General features: G+C 44.2%; 1 protein-coding gene across 1 annotated transcript in view; it reads left to right on the plus strand.

Annotated features, from left to right (window-relative positions):
- Positions 1-23,968, plus strand: part of LPGAT1 (lysophosphatidylglycerol acyltransferase 1) — a 56,200-nt gene extending 32,232 nt beyond the window's left edge. The window contains exons 4-7 of the mRNA XM_010132203.1: positions 1,208-1,481; positions 9,884-10,010; positions 19,125-19,231; positions 22,651-23,968. Coding sequence (XP_010130505.1) covers positions 1,208-1,481; positions 9,884-10,010; positions 19,125-19,231; positions 22,651-22,802 — 660 coding nt within the window. The 3' untranslated portion in view covers positions 22,803-23,968. The remainder of the gene's footprint in view (positions 1-1,207; positions 1,482-9,883; positions 10,011-19,124; positions 19,232-22,650) is intronic.
- The last annotated feature ends 620 nt before the right edge of the window (positions 23,969-24,588 follow it).

Here is a 24,588-nt window from a genome sequence, read left to right on the forward strand (position 1 = left end):
TCTTTCCCTCCTCCCTGCCAAAAAAACCCACCACCAAAGAGTGTAGGGTTTGGGGTGGTTTTGCTGACATTTCTGAGAACTAAAATCACCTTTGCTGAGGGATGCTTAAATTTTAGCGTCCTGTGTCTTTTGAATGATTTGGCAAAGTCACTTTGGAGCACTCAAAAATGGTAATTGATGTAAATTAATTCCTGTGAAAACTTGGGTAGCTTGCTCTTGTTGTGCGTAGAAGTAGGAAGAGAAGACATTGCCGTTGAAGATATAGAAGATATTTTTGCAGTAATTAAGGACAAATCTTGCTGTCTTAAATGAAAAAGTTGTGCTAATGCATCAAAGAGGAGAAATAAATGAGTTGCTGGGGTTTTTTTTCTCCTCCCTTCAGGTTTCATTAGCACCTGACTATATCCTATATACAGCTAACTGTCAGTCTAGAAGCTGGTGTCACACCGTATCTTGTTGGCTAGGGCATCTTCGTTTTATTGTTGCAGTTTCCTTCAAGTTCACACAAATAAAATCACTTCCTTCCCAAGAGTTTCTCCTAAAGGAAGAAAACCTGCAAGAGTTTATACCTGCCCAGTACTCTTATTTTTTCCCCTCTCAAGCAGTAAGTGTTCCCATCAGTGTGCTGATTTGAGCTGAGGCTTAAGCATTCAAGCAGCGCAGGTTTGGGAGAAATCTGTGGTTCTGCTGAGGTAACCAAAGCTCAAGCCTGGCCTAGAGGTACGGCTGTGTCTTCCAGTCCCTCTCTTGTTCTGATAAGGATGTGGGTGAGGTGCGTAGAAGATGGAGGTGCCAAGGTCCTGCGTGGCTTGCGGAAATTACGGATGGTACGTGGACCTTGAAAGCATAGCTTGGACCCCAGGTTGTCTTTGAAGAATTCGGGTCAGCAAATTCAGCTTGAGAGGCAGTAACAACTAGGGTATTCTGCACGAACATCCCGCTGGCGCGCGGAGCTCCGTTTCGTCTGGGCACCGCTCTGGCCGAGGGATCATCAAATCGGGAGCTTCATCCTAAATTTCAAGGGCATTTTTTCAGCCTTTCAGTAAAGTGGCATTAACTCAGCCACCAGTGGGTACTCTGGGAGCATTGTTTTGAGTTGTCATAGAGGCTTATTTGTATCTCTGAAAATAGAAGTGTAATAATTACCTGTCTTCGTGTTATCTCTCTTAAGTGTTCATTTTATTGAGGTAATGTTTTATCCTTACAGGGAAGAGCACACCGTGACCAGCAGCTTGTGTTACTCAAGGAGCATCTAGAAAAATATTACAGGAGCCGTAATCGGAAATGGATTGTTTTATTTCCAGAGGGTGGCTTTCTTAGGAAAAGGAGAGAAACAAGCCAGGAATTTGCCAAGAAAAACAACTTGCCATTTCTTAAACATGTCCCCCTGCCACGACTCGGGGCGACACAAGTAATTCTGAAAACGCTTGTAGCGCCGCAAGAAAATGGAACTCCAGCAGGTAGAGACGCTGTGATAAAAGGTAAAGATCGCTTCACTCCTGTAGATAAAAAGCAAATTGAATGTCCAAGATTTGAGTTACGCAAAACATTTTGTGTTGAAATGGTGCCTTTAAATGTCAAATACATCCCTAAAGCACCATCATATTTATATAAACGTTTTCATATTTGCTTTTAGTTCCACAAAGTTTATTTTTTATGCTGAGACACACACAAAAAAGAAGCTTTAGTTTGGATGTAGTTTACGGTGTGGCTGCGTGAATGTTTGTCTTGGCAGACAGTGGAACGAGCACCGGCGTGGGTGGGAAGGTGGGCTGCTCCTGTCAGCACAGGGGCTGTTCCGCACTGGTTTGTGGTAGTACAGGACTGTGGTAAAAGTTCTTCTGGAATACGCAGACTGTGTTCAAGTTTTTATGCCTGGTTTTAAAAGGTTCTTTGCACCCAGGACTATATACTTCATTCCTCTTCCTGAACTATTTTCTGTTGAGTTCGAGTTCTGTTTTGTGCAGATATTGATGGTGACTGTCCCCGTTGTTGCTGGAGTTAACTGTCACTGGCGATGAGATTTGAAGGGTTGTTTTGGCTGGTTTTAGAAGAGTTGTGAGGGAATAAGAATATTCCTGCAGCATTATTGTTCTGGGATGCCTGGGCATCCCGGGGAGGGTATAGCTGAGATATAGAATAACACCCGTAGTTATGGGGCTTGGTGCCTTCAGACTCTCAACTTTTAAAATTAACTTCTTCACACATTCAGAGGGTGGGGTTAGATCTTACTTACCCTGATTGTGGACTTGTATTCCTCACTATAGAAACAATCGATGGGAGGATTCGACGGTTTCTTACTGATGGGCGGTGCCTAATTATTATAATTGTTGAGCGGTTTGAACCAAAGATCCATCCTAACGAAGCCACACATGTAGATGGCTTTGGGCTTTTTCTGTGCTGAAGTTCAAATTTCAGGGTGAACAGGAAGCCTCGCACAGAAATTATTTCCAGATTTTTAGTTTTTAAGTTAATCTTGTCAACATAGGAAATGGATGGAAATTACGTTCTTGCAGAAGCAGAGGGAAGATTTTAAACAAGCTGAAAGTCATGCTGTGGAATGCATCCGAATATTGCCGTTCAGGCTCTATTCAGAAAAGAAGGGCTGAAGAAAGCCCTTGTTGTCTTGGAACATTTAGGTTTAAAAAAGAAACGGAATACCTAGTCCTTGTTAAAAGTTATTTTTTTAAGGAGAAAAGTTTGGCCTGTTCCTGTTCTATTTATTCCTGTCTCAAAGGCAAAAAGGTATGAAAAGTAAGAAGTTCCTCAGATGTGAATTACGAGCCTTCTAGTTCTGGAAGGGGCGCAAAGGCACTTGTCAAATACCAGTTTTGTATTTTCATCCTCTTAGATTGCTGTCAGCTTGGCTGAACATCAAACCAGGGGCTTTTTGAGCAGTCTGATTCAGGCTCTGGAGAAATGAGCGTTTGATAGTAGGTGCCCTAATTGGGTGCGAAACTAAAGGGATTGTCTCAAATACAATGGAACCACATCTGTCCACCCTACTCAAAATGCGGAAGGAGAGACAAGTGGGCAAAAATAGGGAAGAAAATGTGGGTTTAGCTATCGTATTTCGGAGGGATGGACGTGAAAACACAATAAGAGGGATGAAAAGGAGAAGTGAAAGTAAATTTTATGTGCTAGGAAAGGACAATACGTGATACATATGAAGCTGAGGTATTTTAAGTCCTCTGTTCTCTTAAGCTCACCAAGATGTTTCTAGCATGGGAACACTTCCCTTTCAGAGATCTATGAAAGGTTAATTCTTGAGCCAGACTTTGTATGAAAGACTCTTCTCATCGTCTGCCTTCCAAATGCTTTCGCTGTACTCTCGCCACTTCAGAAGATTTTGGAGAATGTTCAATTAAATGAAATATTGTATAAATTTATAAGGTTACACTATAAAGTTGGAGGCCTAACAAGTTAATGATCACTTTTACTTTTTATCTGTTGTCTTTCCCTTTTTTTAACCACATGAAAAAGTCTGGCTCGTGAGACCAGACGTGCCTGTATCCTCTGTAGGTTCCCATCGTTGACTTGTGGGGGCGAGAACTAGACGTAGAATAAAGAGTAAAGGTTTTGCCGGTCTCTTGCAGAGACATTGCACGTAAACATTTTGTGCATTTGTTCCTGCACTCCTTTGCTTGGGAAGTGGCCGGTGTGTCTGTAGTGTCACACTTGAACTTCATGGGTCACTGGAAACATTCTCCTCTGCACCACTTCTTCATGTGCTCTATTCTGTCTTACTTACCGGTGTCCCTGGTGTTCTGGGTTACCGGATTATTCACCTTACTATAACAAGCTTTCTTCTCCATTGTTCGTCATCCTCTCAACCTATTTTACCACCAAACTCTGCTGATGGGGGTTCACCTCTCACCCCCACCCAATTTTAATTAAATTGATCTATAGATTAAGAGTAACTCCTCCTCATCAAACTACGTCCCCTTCCTGTTGAGTTTCCTGGGTAGCTGTCATGGTAAGTCACGATACGCAGTGGCGGTGTTCTTGGGTGCTGTTATTTTATTAGTGCTTAATTTGTTTAAAATTATCCTTGTAGCTTTTATACCGTTGTAGATTTTATACCATTCTACTTTCTCAACTGGAATGGTGTATGATATTGGACGAAAGAAAAAAGGTGACAAAAGCAACTGTAATAAAAGATGGTTCATTCTTAATATATTGCTCTGCTGTACCCTGATTTGGTACAAGCTAAGTTGCATGCAGTGGTTTCATCATGCCACCCCCTCTCCTCTTCCCAGCTTGCTCTTGTACATTAATTGTCACTGGAGTTACAGCCTCAAATGGTAGTTCAGGAATTGTGCAACAGCTAAATGCTACATCATCTGTCCTCGTGTAAGCTCTCTAACCTACCAAAGGGATGACAGGAACCAGAGGTGGGCTTATGTGAAGTGCAAGGTGCAGTAGCCTCCCCAGAACTTCGTTAATCTTAATTATGATTTTAGTATTCTTAGTATCCAATACCCTTTTCAGTTTATTTTTGTTCTGGGTAGGCATTTCCCACAGTTTATTACCTGATTCTTCCAATGTGAAGTGACAGGAAGATCAAAGGTTCCCGAGCTAGACTAGCAGTCCCGGTCTTGTGCTTAAACCGGTAGTTCTGTATCGGTTGCTTTTCCAAGGCAAGCACCCTCTAACTCCTTAACTCCCTCCTCCTAACGGTTTTCTAAGCCTTCTTTCCTGTTTAAAGTCCCATGTACCGGCCTTCATCAGAATGAAATTTAACTTATTGCTGGTAAATTCTGAATTAAATGACTAAAACAGTGGTTGCTCTTGCTGCCTTTTGAAACACTTGACTTGAACAAACTTGTATAGTTTTATTCCTAAATAAATAGAAGGATGGAAAAACGCATAGCGCTACCTTTCCTGCCGTGCGGTGGCTGGAGGGCTTTTGGAGCCGGGAAGTACAGATGCAGTTAAGTGGTGTCTGTCCGTGGAAGAGTGGTATAGGTGTGTTCTGGTGTCTGATGACAGCATCCCCCGGGCAGATGTGCTGTGCCCCCCCAAACAGCGGTGCTGCCAGCGCCAGTGTTCCACGAGGAGCTTTTAGTGCAGAAGAGAAATAACGGGCAGCACAGAAATACTTGATGCTCTGGTATGTTTTTTTTAAATTCTGGTTTATTTTACTATGCAGCAATTTTTGGTCTGATAAGAGGTTGCTATGAGCTTGGTTAGAATGATACTGAAATCCTACCCTGCTGTTTTCAAATGCAGCACAGCACATTCAGTTCTGATGCTTTTTCTCAGAGAAATTCAATTTTCCTTTCTGCGGAGCTGGATGCTGGAGTTGGAAATTGATTCCTTTTTTGTTTTGTAATCAAACTCTTTGATTCACTGGTATATGAGGATTGTGACTTGAATAACACCTGGGAAGGCCTTTTTTTTTGTCGTAGAAATGGGGCTCTTGTGTTGTTCTAGGTGATTTGTTGCAGAGCTATCGTGGGATAATGAATAGGATGTTCAGTCTGAGAGCTAATCTTTGAAAAAATAATTGATTTTAAGGTCAGTGATCCAGCTGATCACACGAGGACAAGTAGAGGACAAGTGGCAAGATACAAGAACACATTGCTATGCAGAGGGAGGCAACAGCCTCTCTTGGCTGCATTTAGAGTGATGTCAGTGTCCAAGAAACCTCCCCTGAACACTGGCGGGCATTAGTACATATTTTCTTTTTCAGGGGGAGGCTGCGGTCCCTGGGTTCACGCCTGGCCAGTGCGTTCTTTTCCTCTCTGGCTGCAATCCGGCAAGTCGCACCATCCAGAGCCTGGCTGGAGGCGAGGTTTCCTGCGGAAGCCTGTCTCTGTAGCACACGCTTTTTCTCAGCGGTGAACTCTGAGAGTCTGCTAACGGATTTGAAGAGTCCTGCACATAGTCAAATCTGGCTTTTAGCACTGGTTGAGAATAACCCTGGGGAGGACAGAAAAGAAGCTCAGAACCTCACTAAACCCGTGACTGTAGACAGTCGAGTATTTGCTGTGAGAGGTTCACAGGGGATGACGGTGGACTGAATGTCTTGAGGATGCTGATGGTAAGTGGCTTCATAACTGAATACGAAGCAACTTACTATCACTGGTTTCACAGCTAGAACAAAAATAAGGGAAAAAAATTAGTTACAAAGATTTGCCTCTGATGGCGATTTTAAAAAACAAAGTCAACGTGTTAGGAGAGTGTTTAAATTTTTTTTTTTTTTTTGTCTAGGCCAGAAAGCCACTGGTACACATGATTGTTCAGTCTTGCCTTAGCACTCACAAGGCAGGTATGCACCACTCAAACTAAGGTCCCCTGTTACTACGTGGTTTGGATGCAGCTGTGTAGGTCAGGTGCCTGCAGACCTGTTTGAACATCTGGGTGCTCTTTGAAAAGAATCAGAGCGCTAGCATTTTGAAACAACTCGAGAAATTGGAAGCCTCCATCTGTGCTGGAAGTGGCAGGCAGACTAACAGCACAGAAGAAAAATTAGTCCTTGGAGAGCTCAGCTTAAATGTGGCCTCGCAGCCGTTCCTCCTGCTGAGTCTCCGGCAGCCAGGCCTCTCACGCCCTCAGCAGGTGCTCGAAATGAAGGACGAGGGTGTCTTTTAACGGTAGGTAGAAAGTTCAGAAAGGTTTGGCTGTCAGAAGCGTCTGTGGCTGTGTTGGCCAAGCCGCGCTTGGCAAGAGGAGTTTTTGACCAGGTGTGCACAACTCCCTTCTATCCATCTGCGAATACCAGACCTGAGAGTCCCACCGTCGTATAACCACCAGCAGCCTTTCTGTTCCGAGTAGCTGTTGGTGTCCTCCGTTCAAAAATTAATAGGCTTGAGTCTTGTTCAAAGGCTTGAGAGCAGCATCCTCGGGCAGACTGAGGTCCTGCCCCTCCGTGTCCTGTCCAGTTGTCTGATTCTTTTTCTTTTTCAGGGTCTGTTAGAGCTTTGTGGCTTTAAAATAAATATACTTATGAGCAGGGTGCAATATAACCCCCCAGAAAGGACAGCACGATTTATTTTAAAATTACTTTTCTGAAATCCTTGGTGACTTAGGTTTTTTTGGCAGTGTGAGATCTTGGATGATTACGTGAGGCTTATTTTAAACCAGAGCATGCAGAAAGCGCCTGTGACTGCGATTTGATAGCACGTCTTGGTAATGGCACATAGAGGTAGCCACGCTCAGACCTGCTTGCTCTAAAGGAGGGTCTGTGAAGGCTGATGTTCACCTTCAGAAATTTTTTTTTTTTTTTTTTTGGGTTTTTAACCTGGGGGGCTGTCAGAGGCGGGCCCCGAAAGGGGCTGGAGGTGAGTTTGGAGGGTCTGAGGAATCCATGCAGCAGCTCTGCTTCACAAAAGCAGAAGGTAGGAAATCACCGCAGAAGAGGACTGCAGGAGTCTTCCCATAATGAAGTTTGAACCATGATCCACTGAAAGAACAGTTTGAAATATTAGCTAAATATTTAATAGATTATTTTAAAACACTTTACTGTAAATAAGATGATGTGCCCATATTAATCTGGCACTTTTTAGTTGCAATTAATGATCTTTGTTGCTCACTCAGACAATTTACTTGTCTTCATCCATTCTTGCTTTACATCTGGGAAAATAATAAATTGAATGGCTTCGTTTGAAATCCATTTCTAAATGAATACTGCTGTGGGTTTACTATTAATTTCATACTGGCATTTCTCTAATGCATTGCGACTTTTAAAATGAAGGACTCTGGAGCTAGTGCTTTTCTTAAGAGAGGCTTGACAGGCACTCTGTCGCGGTGCTGGTAAGCCTGGAGCCTCTCATGGGACCCCGTGTTCTCACCTCACGTGTCTGTCAGAGTCTTAAGATACTGTATTTCCAGAAGGTGACACTGGATGTTTCAGCTTGACCTGTGTAGCTTGTCCTTGGCCAAACTGGAATGCACGTTGTGTGCTACTAGTAACTCATTGCCGAAATATTAGGAAATCCCGTCTAGTCTCACTCAGGTGGAGTATGTGCGTTGTAACAAAGCAGCACAACTCCATCGTTGGGTAGACACCATGAAAACGTGAGCTGCTTATTAAAATAATTGACAGATGCATGTGATAGTGTTTCTGTAATTGTCCTCTCACACTTAATTAATTACATGCCAATTAAGTGAAATGCAGGTGGAAGCTCGCAAGTCAGTCCTTGCACGTATGAGCTGGTTCGTGTAAGTAACTGTGGCCCAGACCGCATGTTGCACATTTCCTCAGGTGTGGGGTAGCTCTTCCGTAAAATTCGAGTGGCAGCTCTGGGTGAGACCACGTGTCTGTCTAGCCCAGCACCTTGCCCGTGCCGCCACGTGGCTATCGGAGTGTGAACACAGCGAACGTGCAGCATCGTTCTCCCACGTACTCTCCCAGCTTCTGACTGCTGCTGAAGCCGGATGGGGGTGTCTGCCTGTTTAGTTAACCCTCCCACGGGTTTCTTCCATGTACTTGCCCCATTTCCTCTAGATCCCAGCTCTCATCGTCCTTGATATTCTTTGGCAAGTGGTTCCCCACAGTATAGTTAATTCCCCTCTGCACGAAGAATCATTTCTCGCTGTTTGCTGTGAAAACTTTTCCTCCTGCCTTCATTTTGGAGACGTCTGTCCTTGAGGAAGGTGGTGAACAGCCTGTCCCCGTGCACGTTCTTCATGCCAACAGTGGTTTTGTCAGCCTCTATCGTGTTTCTTTCCTAGCTGCCTCCGCTGCAGGCTTGCAGAGTCTTGTGCTTTGTACTAAGACCTAACGCCTCTTACATGCTTCTGCGAGCAGGTGGCTGGTTTTAACAGCCAACTTTTAAAATGCTGTAAGGTATTGCCGGGTACGACGTAAATGTGTTACCAGAGTAGTGCATTAAGCGTGAAGTAAGCATGTTGCTATACTAACCCAAACATAACGTGACCTCAGATACAAGGCAGCTCCGGTTCCCACGTGGTAGATGCTAAACCCAAACTGCCGTCTTGGCGCTGTGCCCCTCCTTCCTGGATTGCTTTCCGGATCTGCCGCGCTCTCTCTTTGCAAACCTGCGAACTGAAGACATGCCAGAGAGGTCTTGGCTAGGCTGATGTCTGACCCTGACTGTTGCTGGTGGTAACCTATGTTCAGATTTAAATTTGACTCTCCTGAATAACCTTCATAGCAAGTGTTTTCATCTCCTTTGATGATTTTTTCAGTTTCTAAACATGCCGAGCAGCATGTGAACGTGTACTGATAGCAGTCTTTCTGGGGCCTCGTGGATGCAATCTCCTCTCCACTCTGAAAACTGACTATCTTCTACTCACTGCTTTCTCGTCTTTAATAAATGAAATGGTGTGTTTCCTCTTTATCCCATAACTCAGGTTTCTAAGAACCTTTGAGGGATTTTTTTTTTTTAATGTCTCTGAAAATCTAGCTACGTTGTATGACATAGATCACCGTTACCCACTTGCCCAACCCAGTCGTGAGGCTGGTTGTCCAAAGGGATCTGCACGGCTGTTGCTTCGTCAGTGATCTGCAACAGCGAGCTCTTACAACGGCCCGGGTGTAAATGTCGTTATAGCACAGACCAAAACCGCTGGATTTCTATTTTTGGAGTTTTCCTTTTGGTGAATGGGGGGGAAGCACCTGGCATTTGGGCCAATATGTTACGGGACTCTGCTCATCCCCAGTGAGTGGGCTTGTTCTGTTCTGTGTACTCCAGTACGTAAGAACAACAGAAATACCTGTGAAAGTAAAATTGTGGTCTAGCTGCAGTTTGTAAGAGTATTTCTGTGCTCTGTAATGAAATCTGGGTTTCACTCTTGTCTGCCTTATTTTATTTGTGCCTCATACCCCGTGAATTAATATAAAAATGGAGTAACTATCAAATGTGTGATATTTACTTTCCGATTACCTTTAGTGTCACATTTCTTTTTGTCCTAGAGAGCAAATCGAAAGGCCTCCAGTGGGTGATAGATACAACCATTGCGTATCCCAGAGGAGAACCTATAGACATCCAAACTTGGATCCTCGGCTACCGACCCCCCACGGTTACACATGTACATTACAGGTAGGAAATAAACCTTTGACTCTTACACAGAACGATTAAAAAAACCCAAGAAGTCTTCACAAATCAGTAACATCATCTTTCAGGACATGGGAAACCAGTCGCAATGTCTTTTATGTGTGTCCCATACAGAGACAACTCCTATTACCTGAACGCGCCTCACTTTGTTTTGGTTTTTTTCTTTAAAAGCTCAGTGACCATTCCATATCTTAAACACGTTTAAGTTTTTAAACATAGTTACAGGGAATATATTTGATGTCTAGGTCATCTTTCCCACTTTAAGGTGCCAGTAAACCCAACTTGATTGTTTTTTAATAATGACAACAAATAAAAAAATCACTGTGGTGTTAAGTACCAGGTTTCCTGAGAGATTATTATATATTGTATTTAACTTTCTGACAAGGAAATGTCAACTTTTTCTCTCAAAGCTTAATAGTCGAGCAGAGCAACACTCTGGAAATAGCAGAAAACCTCCCTGACACCCAGGATGGGATGTTATTTACACTTTTATCCTCAGCAGTTCTTTGTCTCAGCAGCTAAGCTAATGGAGAGAGAAGTTGCATTTTGCTTTTGGTTTGCAGTTAATTGCAAGTCTGAAATCTCCAGAAATATTTTATAACACTCTTCCTATACCAAATAAGTTGATTGTATTTTATTCCAGAATTGCACTATTTTGTATGAAATCCCTTTTGCTGCTTTGGGGAGCTTTTAGACTCTTAAGTAAGCTTTCAGAGGTCCTCGTGTGGATCCCCTGGGCGGCAGTTTAACTGGGAGTGACCTTCTGCAGCATCGCTGCTGTGTCAGAGTCGTGTGATGCCCAGTACAGGCTGCTCACTGGAGCGCCTTTCCCCAGCCGTGTTTAGAACTGTCCCTGCTTTTTATAGAAATCTGCCTTCAAGGGGGCTTTTTACACCCTAATTTATGTAAGAAATCATCATACCTATTGTGCTTTATTCAGGTCACCTTACTACTCTATCAGACCTCCGGGATAACTGCAAGTTGAATGTCTTCAGAGTTTCACTAAAGAGTATTTCCAAAAAGACTTCCTTTAAAAAAAGAGAGAAAGTTACCTTAAATTCAATTAACTTCCTGCTTCTAAATGTGCGTATTCAAAACCTATTTCTGAGCACAAGCATAAAGATGACGTAACCTTCCTTGCATTGAACTCGAATCTTACAGTTCTGGCAGGACTAAAATTCTAAGAAAAAATACCGGAAATTGTTTGTTGTTGGGTGTAGATATGGTGTTTTCTTCCAGAGGGTCTAAACCGCTGGTTTAGTAGACAGGGACAAGCCTTATTTATTTGACTTTTTGTTATTTTTTAATTTCTTAAGTAACCTCCAGTGGTTATGGCTGAGCCTGTAAACCGTTTGAAGTATGCCCCGAGTGGGAACTAAAGCAGCTGTGCGTCGGAATGCTGAGAGCTGGATGTGATACCCCTGAAATGAGAACCGAGCGTCTCGGTCTGAACCGGCGATTTGGCAAACTTTGCGGTCCTACTAATTCTTAACCTGGCATGTCGAGTTGAGGCACGCGTCCTCTGGAGGGCTTTAGCTGGGTGCTGGGTAGCAGTTCTTAAAGGTGCATCTAGCAAAGCACCCCGGCTCTGACAGCGGGCGGTGGCAGGGAAGGCAGCCCGCACACCGCCCCTCTGCACCTAAACACACAGTGGCTGTGCTGTGTCCTGAGGAGGTGTCACCTCTGGATCGCTCGTTTGGTAGGTGCTGGGGGACCTGGCCTTCGGGAACTTGGCTAACGCCGTTTTTAACCTGCCTAGCCTCCTCCAATTGCCCATGATGCAACGTGTAACCGTCCTTGAGGGTGGCAGCCAGGACCACTTCCTTTTTGCTTGTGTTAAGTTCTCACCTGGTGCCTTCGGGGGCTGCACGCTGTTCCCCATGTCCTTCCAGTAGTGGACAAATCATTCCTCGGTGGTGTTCTCTGTGGCCTGTGATTTTACAACAGAGCTTTCTCCTATCCTGCTGTAGCTGTCCCTGTCTCCCTCTCAGCCCAGCGAGTCTGTTTGGTGTCTCCTTGCACAAAAACCTCTCCCTGATTATCTTGTTACTTTTCTCTGGGCCTTTTCTGGCTCTGCTGTAACTAGTTTGTGAGTTGACTGGCATCCCGAATTCTCTGCCGCGATTTCAGGATCACTTTCCAGAGTAATAATAGCTAATCTTCAAGGCTGTGGCAGTGTCTGTGTAGCTGCTGGTGCCTGTTCCCTCCCCAGTGTTCATTGTCTCGCATTTACTAGTGTTTAATTTCATCTGCAACTGTTGTCAGGTCCTTCTGCAACTCTTCTCTTTGACTACCGAAAATAATTCTGTACCGAAAAAGTCACATTGCTTTAGTAACCAGTTTTCTTTCCAGATTTAGTGTCCCATCTAGCTGTGATATGCCAAGTCCTTTTAATGTATCTGGAATTAGAGCTGTAGTTTGGAATGAACACGGTGAATTTTTACCTTCAGCGTTTCTCACAATAAAATGTATTTATTTTTAGATACTTCTGTGTGGCTTTAAAAATATTTCTCTTTTTGCGTAAAAGATACATTTATCCACGGCAGGATCAGCGGAGAGCAGCTGAGTAGTACGTGTATGTGAATTTACTCATGTTGCATCATCCTTTTCTACTGCTTATACAGAAATTTTCCTGTTGGATTTCCCGCAGGATATTACAGCAACTGATTTATTTTTTCCCATATCACCTGACTTCACTCATTGGTGGTGTTTTTTTAGCAGAACGGTGTAATGCAATGGGCACCTTCAGGGTTTTGACCACTTCAGACCACGTACTGATGATTTGAACAGAGTTGTTGGTACCGCTGAGAACCTGTGAAGACGTGCCCAGGAAACTGGCAGACAGGGAAGAACAGGGAACAACCATTCTCTCACAGAGGGTTTCTGGTGCTAAAGAAAACCTTACAGCTCTGCTATCACTCTGTTGAACCTCCTCCAGGATTGGGAAGCCGGATAATTGAAGCCCAGTGGGCTGGCATCAATTTCTCGGAGCTTGTTTTTGAGATTAGTGGTGTGGTCAGTGGCAAGCTGTCTCTCAGGAGCTTTGCTTTTGTGCTTCCTAGGTAGTGTCCTCACTTGTCTGAAAATACAGTGACGTCTCGAGCCTGTTTCTGTGTTAGATGTTAATCAGGAGCAGTTCTGGAAGAGCACCCAAACCCTTTCTGCTGGTTAAACCACTCCTGCTGCGAACAGCCAGTGCTTTGTGACCAGCAGGCTGATCCTGGCCATGGCAACCTCCTTCCTCTCGTCCCTGGCACGTCTGTTTGGAATTACAGAGCTACCTTGTACTGGGTGGAAAAAGTGACCTGGGGGCTTTCTGTGCAGTGCTGCTCCCTGAGAGCTGGTCAGGCCATGGCACGGAGGATGGTACACGGGACCCGTGTGGTTACATGGCTTGATCAGGAAACCTAAACTACTTCCATAAGTTCATCTTCCATGCGGAGAGCAAAACACCTTTGGACAAAGTAAAAATAGTTTTGACCAGGTGCTGTCCCTACTGTTTGAAAGGAGATTCGGGATTTAAACATGTCTTTCCCCTTTTAGAGAGGTCCCGAGTGAGGAACTGATATATGGCGGTGGGGAGCGGGGAAGCAACAGGTTTTTTTGTGCTGCTCAAACTGGGCAGAGGGGACTGCAGAGCCTCTTTTGCTCTGGTCGCTCAGTGGGTCCTTTCTGCTGTCCCCGTTGGTCACATCTGTCTCCTTCTGCTTTACAATCTTTCAAAACTAGGGTTTTCCTTTTCTCATAGCCTGTCCTTTTCCTGCAGGATTATTTCTTTTTTCATCCTACTTAGGGAGCAGCAGAGGAGTGCAGAGGACACAGCAAGCAGCCTTACGTTTTCATTTTTAGCTGCTTTTCTAGCTGATGGGAATGGCAGAGAAGGATCGGTTTAATCCAGTAATCTGTTGTTGTTGTCGTTGTTTGAAAGCTCAGTTTTGGTAATGAGTTGAATCTTGCTTTTCAAACCTCAATTTTTGGTACAAATGGCATGTTTTTGAGAAGTTCATAATTAGGTTAAGCGGTGGCCTCATTTTTCTCAGGAGGTCAAAAGAAACTTCCCTAGAGAAAAGGACAGTTTCCCAGTTTTAGACTCTTCAAAACACAAAGGTGTGAGAACTTACTCTTCTAACTCTTCAAATAATTTTTTGACCCTGACAGTCTTGTCTTGAAACTCACTGCGAAGTGCTGAAAATCTGGGTTTGCTTTTCTTTCAAGGAAAATATAATTGACTTCTTCCAGGCTGCATGGTGCTGGGATTTTGGGGGGTAATTTCAAGCCATCTGATAAAACAGTAAGCAGAAAAAAAAAAAAGGGGAGGGCTGGAAGGTGCAAGGCACCTGCAACTAGGGGCATCACTTTTACGGAGCCTGTTGGAAAGGTTGGTTTCCGCTCCTCAGAATGGTCCGGCTTTGTGCTGGAGTTGTTTTGTGACGTGCATCAACCATGAATTCAGAGTCACTGCAGTTGTGCTCTGCAGAAATAAGCTGGCTGGCTTTGGTGTCTGTGGAGCAAGTAAGTCCCCACTGTGAGCTGAGTTTGGGGATTATTTCTGCGCTTCTTAGACCAGTCACTTCTCCAGTCTAACTGACTTGGTGTGTCTCCAACAGTAAGATTTCCCGAGTGCTGCAGTCCTGTTGTCAAAACCCAAAATTTAAAACCTGACAACCCTGGGTACGAAGTTTGTTCGATGCTCAGCTTCCCCTCAGTCAAGAATGGTGTGGGGCTGGGGTTTTATTTGCATTAGTTTCCCTCTGGGTCATGCCCCTGTATGACCACATCCCACACTGGCACTGTGTGGTAGCGATTGTGGTGTTGCGGCCCCAATGTCAGAGCCGGTGTCGTCGCCTCCACCGCAGAGGATGGCTGCACTTAAGCTGCATGGAAGTTCCACACTATTTCCAGCCCACTCAGCTGCCGTAATGCAGATGTGTACTCTGTCACCTTCCTTCCTCGTACCTCTCTTTGTGCTGTCCTGCTGTTGAAACAAGCTTTCAGCCTCTGAGGATTTCTTTTTTTGTGTCTGCTTGATACAGATTTATTGAAATTAGACACTGAGCTATAAATAAGATGAAATACGTTGTGGTTGTTGAATGAGTTCTGCAGAAATGTCTGTGAAGGGCATCCAGTTTGGCAATATATTTTAACACATTTTTTGTACCCAAGTAACTTATTTTCGGTCGTGCCTGAGATCTACCAATGACCTCCATCATGCTGAGTTTATTTAAAGAGTTATTGAAACAGCAAATAACACTACGATTTAGAAGGAGCGAGGGGTAATAAAGAATGAGCTCTTTAGGACAGGGTAGGACAGATGATGAAAGGCAATTAGGACTTGAAGGTATCTGTGAAGTTTAGAATTTTAATACAGAGTCAGAGGTTGTTTCTCCAGTAAGGACCATGTAGAAGAGATGAAATCTTTCCGAATGCCAGCGTGTCTTTGACAGATACACCTCCTTTGGTAAAAATCCCTTCTTCTGTCCTGGACTGCCGTGTACGCTGGTATGTTCTGGTTTGGGACAGACACACCACATTTGTGTAGTGGTTTAAGAAAGTTGCTGTCCCTCAGTCAGCGACGTGGAGTGTCCTGCGACCGTTGCCACCTTGCAGCTGCGGATAGTTAACCTCCAGCCAGGAGCTAATGCTTCATTACTGAGACAGCTTTGCAGAGCACATCTCTGCTGCCACTTCCACTTTTAACTTCTCAGGGTGCACCCCCGATGACAGCAAAGAACTGTTCCCTTCATGAGAAAGGGAAGGAGGTACTTCCATTCCGCTTGAATTTTCTAGTCAGGTTATTTTATGCAGTGCTATTAAACTTCTGTTTGCCACACCAGGAGCAAAGACACTCATATTTTCACGCAGTGTGAGGTTAGTTTTGTCCAAAAGCTGGAAAGGTTCAAGAGCCCATGAGAATCTAGGAGCTTCAGATGTTACGTGTTGACCTTGTTGCCCTTGTGAGTACAGTGCTCTGTGGTGATAACGTTTTATTTTCCTGAGGAAATCAGCAAACTGTTCGACTTTTAGTGGCATACCTGATGCTGGATCCCCAAAGGTGGGGCAGAGCCAAGACGATGCTCGTGCTGTGACGGCACTGACAACTGACTATGTATCCATGAAAAGAAGAAACTACTTCCTGCATCTTTTAACTCTAGACCTGGCAGACCTTGCAGACGGCGGTTGGGGATGACTCTCCAGTCAGGGCAATGGCTCCCCGCCATTGCTTTGGATTCTCTGTGCCGAGTTCTGTCACAGCAGACTTTCTCAGTTACCTTTCCTGAACCCAGTCTCCTTTAGAGAGGATGTTCTTTTCAAACGCAGATGCCACCTGATGGGCAGAGAGCAATGATACCAGCAGTACATTCAGTATAAATCCAGAGGGGTTTAGCTTCACCTTGTACAAGAAGGGCTTGTTTCCTGACTTTGAGGATTTTTTTAATCAATTAATCTCTAATTTAACTCGGTCATTAATAAGAATGTTCCACCTGTAAAAGTAACTCTGGCTGTTGTAAAAATATGTTTGGAAATGCTTCTGAATATGCCAGCACTTACCATCGCTACATTGTGGCGGCCAGCATAGCGTTATATATTAGTGCCGGGTGAATGGTTGGACTCGATGATCTTAAAGGGCTCTTCCAACCAAAACGATTCTGTGATTCCGTGTGGTTTTTGGAAAACCAGTTGTTTCCAATTCTGCATTAATATTCATTCAAACTTGGTGTGAGGGTGATTGAGTTTATATCCAGAGCTTCAAGTATTGTAGTTCCGTATTGATTCATCCAGGAGCCTGGACGGATGCAGCAGGAAAGCAGAGTGCTGCCTTCCACTGGTCTCGCTTGTGCTCCTTCGCGACTCCATTAAACTGCCACTCACTCTAGTGAGGATCTTGTAAGATCTTGTGAGAATGTTTTCAGACTAGGAAAAAAATATTTTTCATTCTTGGAAAAATATCGGGCTTCAGTAGTTTATTGAGCTGTGGAGTTGTTATCCATTGGGTACTGAGGAGTGGAGGTGGAGAATATCTGCAGCTTACAGTGGAAATTGTGTATGAAGCCAGGTAATGCGAGACTTGTGCCCTGAGCCCACACACGCATTCCGTTAGCTCTGAGCCATCTTCAGACTTGCGTAAGCAAGCATCTGACCTTCAGAAATATCCTGCGGAACACAATATTCCGTTACTGAGTCTCTTTACCTCATCACAGCAGATAGGCAGAGGAGAGTGAAGATAGTGCTTGGCAGCTCGGTTGTGTTTGGGGACAGCGAGTAAGTCTTAGTGTTATAGACTCCACAGAAATGGCCCCTCCTCTGTGGGTGTGCTTTTACTGGCTTCTCCGTGGTTTAATTTAATATGCTGAACAACATCTGGGCTTCGAGATAAAATAGTTCTTTATGGTCTTTGTTCTTAATATGCCTGCTGAGTTCTTGAGCTATTTACTGGACCACCAACAATTTCACAGTGTTTGTCTTTGGCCAAAGACTTTTCTTCAAGCTATATTTTACCTGAAAGATTGCTAATTTCTGATGGCTGAGACTGGCTTTACTAGAGCGCTTAGAACTCTGCAGTGTGAGAAGGATGTAGGTAGAATTGCTACGAAGGCTACAGAAATACTTGAGTTCATGTTGATGCCATAGCTGGTAAATAAAGTCCATCTCTTTGTGTACGTATCTGTATACATAAATATTTCATGTACCTCTTGGCCCTAACAGTGGGCAGATGTATTTAGCTGCTGTGGATCTGCTGAGCTCAAGTGGTCCATGCTGATGTTTATATAAGAGATAAGGGGGGAGCTGGACTCTGACCCCTGTGGGCCCCTTCCAACTCGAGATACTCTGTGATACCGAAGTTTTCTCTGTATGCCGAAGCACCGTTACTTTCACTGCGTTAGAGCAATGCTTTGCTGCATTTCTCCTCCACTTACAGCTTAATTTTCCGCACGTCAGCCTGAAAGGAGGAGGTACAATTGTCCACAAAGCAAGCAAAGATGTAGAAAACAGTAACAGCAACAGAAATGGTCTTCAGAAGTGCCTTAATTCTGTAGTCTGACATTCCCACATCTGTGCAGACACCGCACATATAACTGTGGTGTTACTTCAAATCCTTTTCGGTATACGCGAGACTGCGTTGAAAAATCCACTCGTGACAACAGGAACACGGTGTGGATGGCAGGGTAAGTGGGAGCTCACCTGAGAAGAGAAACCTGCACTCAAGGTCGTGCGTCTCAGAGTATGAATTTTTCAGGCTAGCCTGGTACATCCCTGCTGGGTTTCACTGGGAGGCCAGTGCAGTAAGTTCCTGTATGTATCAAAAGGCTCTTTGGGTCTGCTGAGGAGATTTCACAGTTACTGTAAGATGCAAAAATGAGTTTTGAAACAAAACCCAGTGAGGCATGGTGGGTTATTTGGGGCTTTCTGTACGTCGGTGAATTCTGCCCTGGATGTCTGATTTTCTAAGCAGACCTTGTACTCGGTGTAGAAGTACCAAAAGGTTGCTGATGCGTCCACTGGGGTTTTTAAAGTAGAGCAGCAATGTTGGAGTGCACTTGGTCAATTTTCAGTGTAAAACCTGCCTTAGAAATTCCAGACAAAGAGGCTGGCATCCGTTGAAAAGCACAGAGGACTCGTTCTCTAGGATACAGGTGAGCTATTGGTACTTGGTGATGTCATTACGTGGCTTCTGCCTGCTGAAGAACTGTATCTTCAGAACTGTGGATAAGCCTTCTCAGTTTTATTTCTCTCTGTTCCATGCATGAGCTGCACTCCTCGGTTTGTGGGATTTTTCTAAGGACAGTGATACAGCGTGGTGGTATTTTATTTTACACAAACCCAGCAACTCGTATCTTTTATGAAAGGCTGCAGTACAGCCTTTGGAAGGAGCTAGTGATCCCTGTGTCGTCTTGTGCCTCTGGCTGGTAACCGGGCGTGTTCGGTTTTGTGTCCTCAGTGCCGGTGTGCGCTGTGAATCGGAGATGAGCCGTGCAGTTAGTTCTATTCCAAACCCTTGTCCTCTGTGTTTTGGGGTTGGCTGGGGCAAAACGGAAGCGTTTTGTTCTTCACACACGGAATGCATTTGCAAAGTGTAATTTATCTTTGTTTCTTTGGTAGGATCTTCCCAGTTAAAGACGTACCTACGGAGCCTGAAGCTCTTACACACTGGTTATACCAGCGATTCACTGAGAAGGAGGATCTCCTGACCCATTTCTATGAAACAGGTAGGATGAGATTTAGCAAAGAGAACTGGGCTTTTTTAATGTCTTGTCTTAAAAGGATCTCAAAATGAAGAGGGGAACGAGTTTAAGAATGTGTATACATGCTTCGCACAAACACGGTGGCTATCATGGTTACTGCTTTTTGTGTGGCAAAAAAATGATCTAGGAAAGGTAAACTACCGGGGTAACGTTAGAAGCAGACAGAGTTTGGAAGCTGGCACACTCGAAATGGATCTCAGGAAATGTTGGGGGTTTTTTTTCTGCAATAACATAGAGCTCAGCTGTGAAACTTGCTGCCATGGGATTTCACTGAGTGAGATAATTCAGTGCAACGCAGAGAGGTAGTGAACATTTACAGGCCTAGGAAAAGTACTCAGAGCGGACGTTAAGTTTGGAGTGGATATAAAACTTTCAGGGTTCAAAATGAGCGAGCTCTCAACTAAAAGGGATTAAATAAGACTCAGGTTGGTTTTTGGGCTTAGTGTGGCTATTTGGATGTTCCTCTGGCCTTGTACTGTTGGATAATACTGATCTCAGTAGTCTGCAGGTCTAACGCAAAACCTCTGAACAGGTTCCTGTTGAGATGAGCAGAAAGGTGCTCTGCTTGGAGGGGTCTGAGAATCACACAGTGTAAAGTCTCTGATGAGTTATTACTGCTTTAATTTGATTTTGAGTGCTTAATTTATCCATTGTAGTGCTTAAAAAGACTAACAGAAATCTGTTAACAACCCAGAGCTGGATTGTTTCATGAAATACTGCCGTCACTCAGCCGTCACTGATGGCAGAAGTCAGACCTTGCTATATAAATCACATCCAAATGCATTTATTGGATTTTATTAGGCAAATGACTTTGTGAATCTGTTTAAAACTACAGGTGGAGTCAGGAGGAGGTAAAGAAGTCTCATTGTTGAGACGTTATTTCACCGATACCACGCAAATATGTCATACCCCCCAAAATCTAACTAGACCGGAATTTCTGGGTATAATGAATATAATCAGATTTATTCATTGAAAAGCACTTCCAAAATAGGATAATTGGTTAGAATTTGCCAGTGTAATCAGTATGAATTAATAAGACCTGTTTTAAATGTAAATGCTATTACATAGCACCTTATTAAGCATAAATTAGCATAACTTAAAGGTACTACCATTTATGGCAGTTGAGAACTCACTTTTGTTGGCTTACTGCAAAAGTGCTGTTACAGTTTTTGGAAATCCCCTGGAAAAGTCCTGAAGCCAAATGGGAGGGAAATCCCCGAAGCAGCTCAAGAGCCGGCTTGGTATTGACCTGTTACACTGGCTCAAGTTTAAGACTCTAGGGTTGTTTCAGCAATTTTTTTTTTAAATACACACTGCTTAGAACGTTAAACCTCTCAAAATTAAACAAAATAACCTGTGTCTGCCTAAAATCTGGATATGAAACTGTCCCATCCTTTCTTACAGGTGCGTTTTGCACATTTCATTTGCATAATTAAAGTCATCTGCAGTTAATATCTGTAGGCATAAGCAACACACGGACTCCTGTTTCAGCAGCTAGTGGCAAGCACGTGCCGGCAAGTTCCTGATTTCTCTGCAGCCTTCGGCAGATAACCTTGAGCACCGCAGGAGCACAAACGAGGTTACATTTAGCAGGACAGAAGCACTTGGAGGCTAATTGAAAACATACCCTGTAAACTGGGAGCTTATCAGTTGGAAATGAGTAAGCGTGTGCTGAAGTCATCGTGCTCCTCATTCGCTCCGCTCGTAAGCCAGCTGGTGTGATGTAACTAACAAAGTGATGTCATTAGACAAGGCAACAGGAGAGGGTTTTCACCAGGGCTGTGGAAATACTCTTCATAGTACCCAGTCTGTGGGAATTCTGCACACAGGCCCGTCAGCCCCACTCAAGGAGTAAGAATTGAACCGGTAATAGGTGCTGGGGTCGTACAGGGGAAGGAGTCGCTGCTTCAGGGCAGGACACCTCGAAGTGTCAGCTTGTCTCAGCTAGGAGAGTGATGATGAAGGATCGTGTTTGCTGTAAGATACAGGTTGGCAGGGAGAGGGGGAAGAGACAGCTGCTGTCTGTGCCAAGGAAAAAGGGAAGTTACGAAACCAAAGGGCGGTGTTGGATACCAGAAAACAAACGGGCCATGGAAGAGCAGATGTAGCAGGGCGGACAAAGAGAAGCTTAGCAGTGAGTGACTGGGGAATGAATGGTGTGGGGCACACCTGCCCACGTGTGAAAACACGTGTCCGGGAGAGGAGGATGGGACTCCTTGGGGCTTTTTTAGTTGGGTAGAGGGGTTTTTTTTTATTATTTTTTAAATTTAGGAGCATTCATACAGGAAGAAAAGCTGTGTCTCAAATGCTTGATTGCAATTCCTCCAGTGACTGCAAATGTGAAGCACAGGGGGAAGTTGCTGATGGTACCTAATTGCCCAAATTGTGCGGTTTCTAAGATTAAAAATTGACACTGCTACATCTTCCCTCTTTGCATCATTCACCTCTTGTTCTTCTGTGCGTAGCTGTGACTCCAACGCTGCAGAAAGTACATCATCTTCTCTGGTATATTTAGTTTTTATATCCACTGCTCGGGATTAACAGCAGCAAAAGCGGTTCATATCCTCCAGGCTTTGTGCATCTCAGCAACGCGTAACACAAACTATTTAATATGCTGATGTAAATATATGCAAACAATTTGCTTACGATCACAGAGCTCTGCTATGTTCAGACACGCTTAATGCAGCATTGTAAGTCAGAAAAAGTCAAAATAGGGGAAAATGAGTTTAACTGTTTCAGCTCCAGCTGCTGCCAGGCTTTCTCATCGGAACGGGTATTTCAGTGCAATCTTTCTGGAAAACTGTGTGGCAAATTACAAGGTGTCCTTAGTCTGTGTGGCGGACTGGTCACAAACAGCGTGTGGAAACTGTTGTTTAACAAAAAAAAGTGTGTGTGTGTATATTTGTGTTTTCAAGAGGAGCCTTGAGAGGATGTATGTGCGTTGATTCTTCACAGTATAGAAAATTACTACTGAGCTGTGAAGTTCCATATAGAATCTATTGCCTTTGATCATACGGATGGTAACAGGACTTTAAAAATAACGCAGAAAACTTGGTGGACAGTCGGACCTCCCTGCAGAGGTTGAATGCAGCGAGGACAGCTGCTTTTAAGGAGTGCTCTGAAGTTTATGCTTAGATTTTGTATCCAAATGAAGTAAATACTGTTCTCAGTAATGAAGACAAGCGTTTGGGTTTTCTGCTTTCTTGAAGGTAGCTGATAATGCCAGAGAATCTTTTCAAAGTTCATCAGCATGGCACAGAAGTAACAATTAATCATCTGTGGGCGCTGTTGCCGGGACAAACGGTGATGGTAAAGACCCGTGCGTTAAGGCTATTGTTCCTGCTACAGCAGCATTGAACCCGGGTGGTTCTTCTCTCTTTTAGGAGCTTTTCCTCCGCTGCCGGGTGAAACGAAAGCTGTTTCTCGGGAGATGACGCTCAGTAACCTGTGGCTGGTCGGCATACAATCACTCGCGTTCCTGTCAGGGGGTATGTGGTACTGCCTCTTCCGGTATTTTTATCATTGCCTATTTTGAAAGCGGAATGGGACCTGAGGACACAAGGGGAATCCAGGCTCTCGCAAATGAGTATCATGGTGTATGTGCAAATGTGAATATTCAAGAGTAAAGGAAAATACTGGACAGACTCTTCCCTCTCTTTGGGGAAATTTTAAACTCCACTCAAAGTGAAGGTCAGCGACATAATGACCTGATGATGTATTATTTTAAGACTTGTCTGTATTTTTACAAATGTATCCTCTCACCCACACTTCAGCGAATCCAGCGTTTGGACAAAAGGTGCAATCGTACGTCCACCGTAGAAGAATGTCTGTGACGAGAAAGCTCTGTCACCACAAGTATTTCTTGGCATCGTAGTTAGAGCTCAGAAAATCCAGCAACTTGTCTCTTCAGTAGTCTGTACAGTGTTGGTGTGGTAGAGATTCCTCATTTGCACAACTTGTACTTTATTGCAACTCATTGTGCTGGAGTCAAAGATACCCCGCAGAGCTGGTGGCGGGATCTTTGCGGCTACGCAGTCGGCAGTTGTTGTATTAGACACGTTGATTTAAAACCAAGACCCAAATAAGGTCCAGCATCAGGCGTGTTTTGTGAGGGAACAGTCCTCAAAAGCAACATTGCAGCATCACGGTGTGATTCAAAGTTATCCGCGTTTGATGTATCAGCCCATCCCTGCTGTGGTCTTACCATCAGCTCTCCAAATTCCCTGTGCTGCCACTATCTCATATGAAGAGGAAACTTGGAAAATACAAAGTCACTTGGTTTGGTTTCCCGTTTTGTTCAGAATGCATCTCAGCGGTCGTTAGCAGTTTTCAAAATGCACTTTTAAAGGTGAAAGTACAGTGAAGGAAAGACATAAAACGAAGGGAATAGGGGAAAGCTTTATCTGTCCCACATCGGAAGCCAGAGCAATTCTAGCTGTTTCTGCTGGTGCTGCTGGTGATTTTTAGCCACCTTTGTATTTTGTGTACTGCAATCCAACCAAGGTGACCTTTGAGTGGTTTATAGAGGCCTTTATCTCCCCGGCTAGTTGCAGCAGCGCTAAATATACTTGTGGGAGAGTTTAAATAATTCAATGCCAACCATCTTAATGTTTCACTAGGGAATAATAGAAGACAAACTAGTTTCTTATAAAGAAAAGATAGGTATAATTGCTACCATAAACCAATAGTAAGATACTACTGTGAGAAAAGAAAAGTGTGGTAAATGCTCTGAACAAGTACCTGGAGGGCAGCGTTAATTAGCTCACCACCCTGCTGCAATCTTACTGGAAGAAGGATGAGTTGCAGTTAGAGGCAGACTGGAACAGGAGACGCTTTCAGACGTGTACCACAGGATACTTTTGAAAGGCTGTTGATGATGTACGGTCTTACTTCTGGCAGGTCTAGTCGGCATTGTGTTTATGTGATTATACACAGATTTGGGAGAGCTGTTCCTAAAATCAAACTAATCTCTCTAAATACATGCAGGATAGCCAGAACTTCAGATGCTGGCACACTGCCTTTTACAGAGTAATTTCACTGAGAACAAAGTAAGCCCTCAGTAGTTTTGGCTCTGAGTTAGCAATATTGATCTCTCTCCCTCTCCTGCTCCATGGATCTCAGCGGGTGGGGTGCAGAATGCCAAGCCTGGCCAGCGCTCCTCTCGGGGGGGAGCTGGGAGCATACAAAACACGAGGCAGAGCCAGCGTCCCTTACCTCATGGAAAAACACCTGGTCAGATGTGCCTCCCCTGTCCCCCCACCAGCAGCGGTTTCATCCTGAGGTAGCTCAGTGTGGGGATGGTTGCAAAATGATGCATCATC

Source organism: Buceros rhinoceros, unplaced genomic scaffold, assembly GCF_000710305.1.
Source record: "Buceros rhinoceros silvestris isolate BGI_N320 unplaced genomic scaffold, ASM71030v1 scaffold24112, whole genome shotgun sequence".
In the NCBI taxonomy this organism is placed as follows: domain Eukaryota; kingdom Metazoa; phylum Chordata; class Aves; order Bucerotiformes; family Bucerotidae; genus Buceros; species Buceros rhinoceros.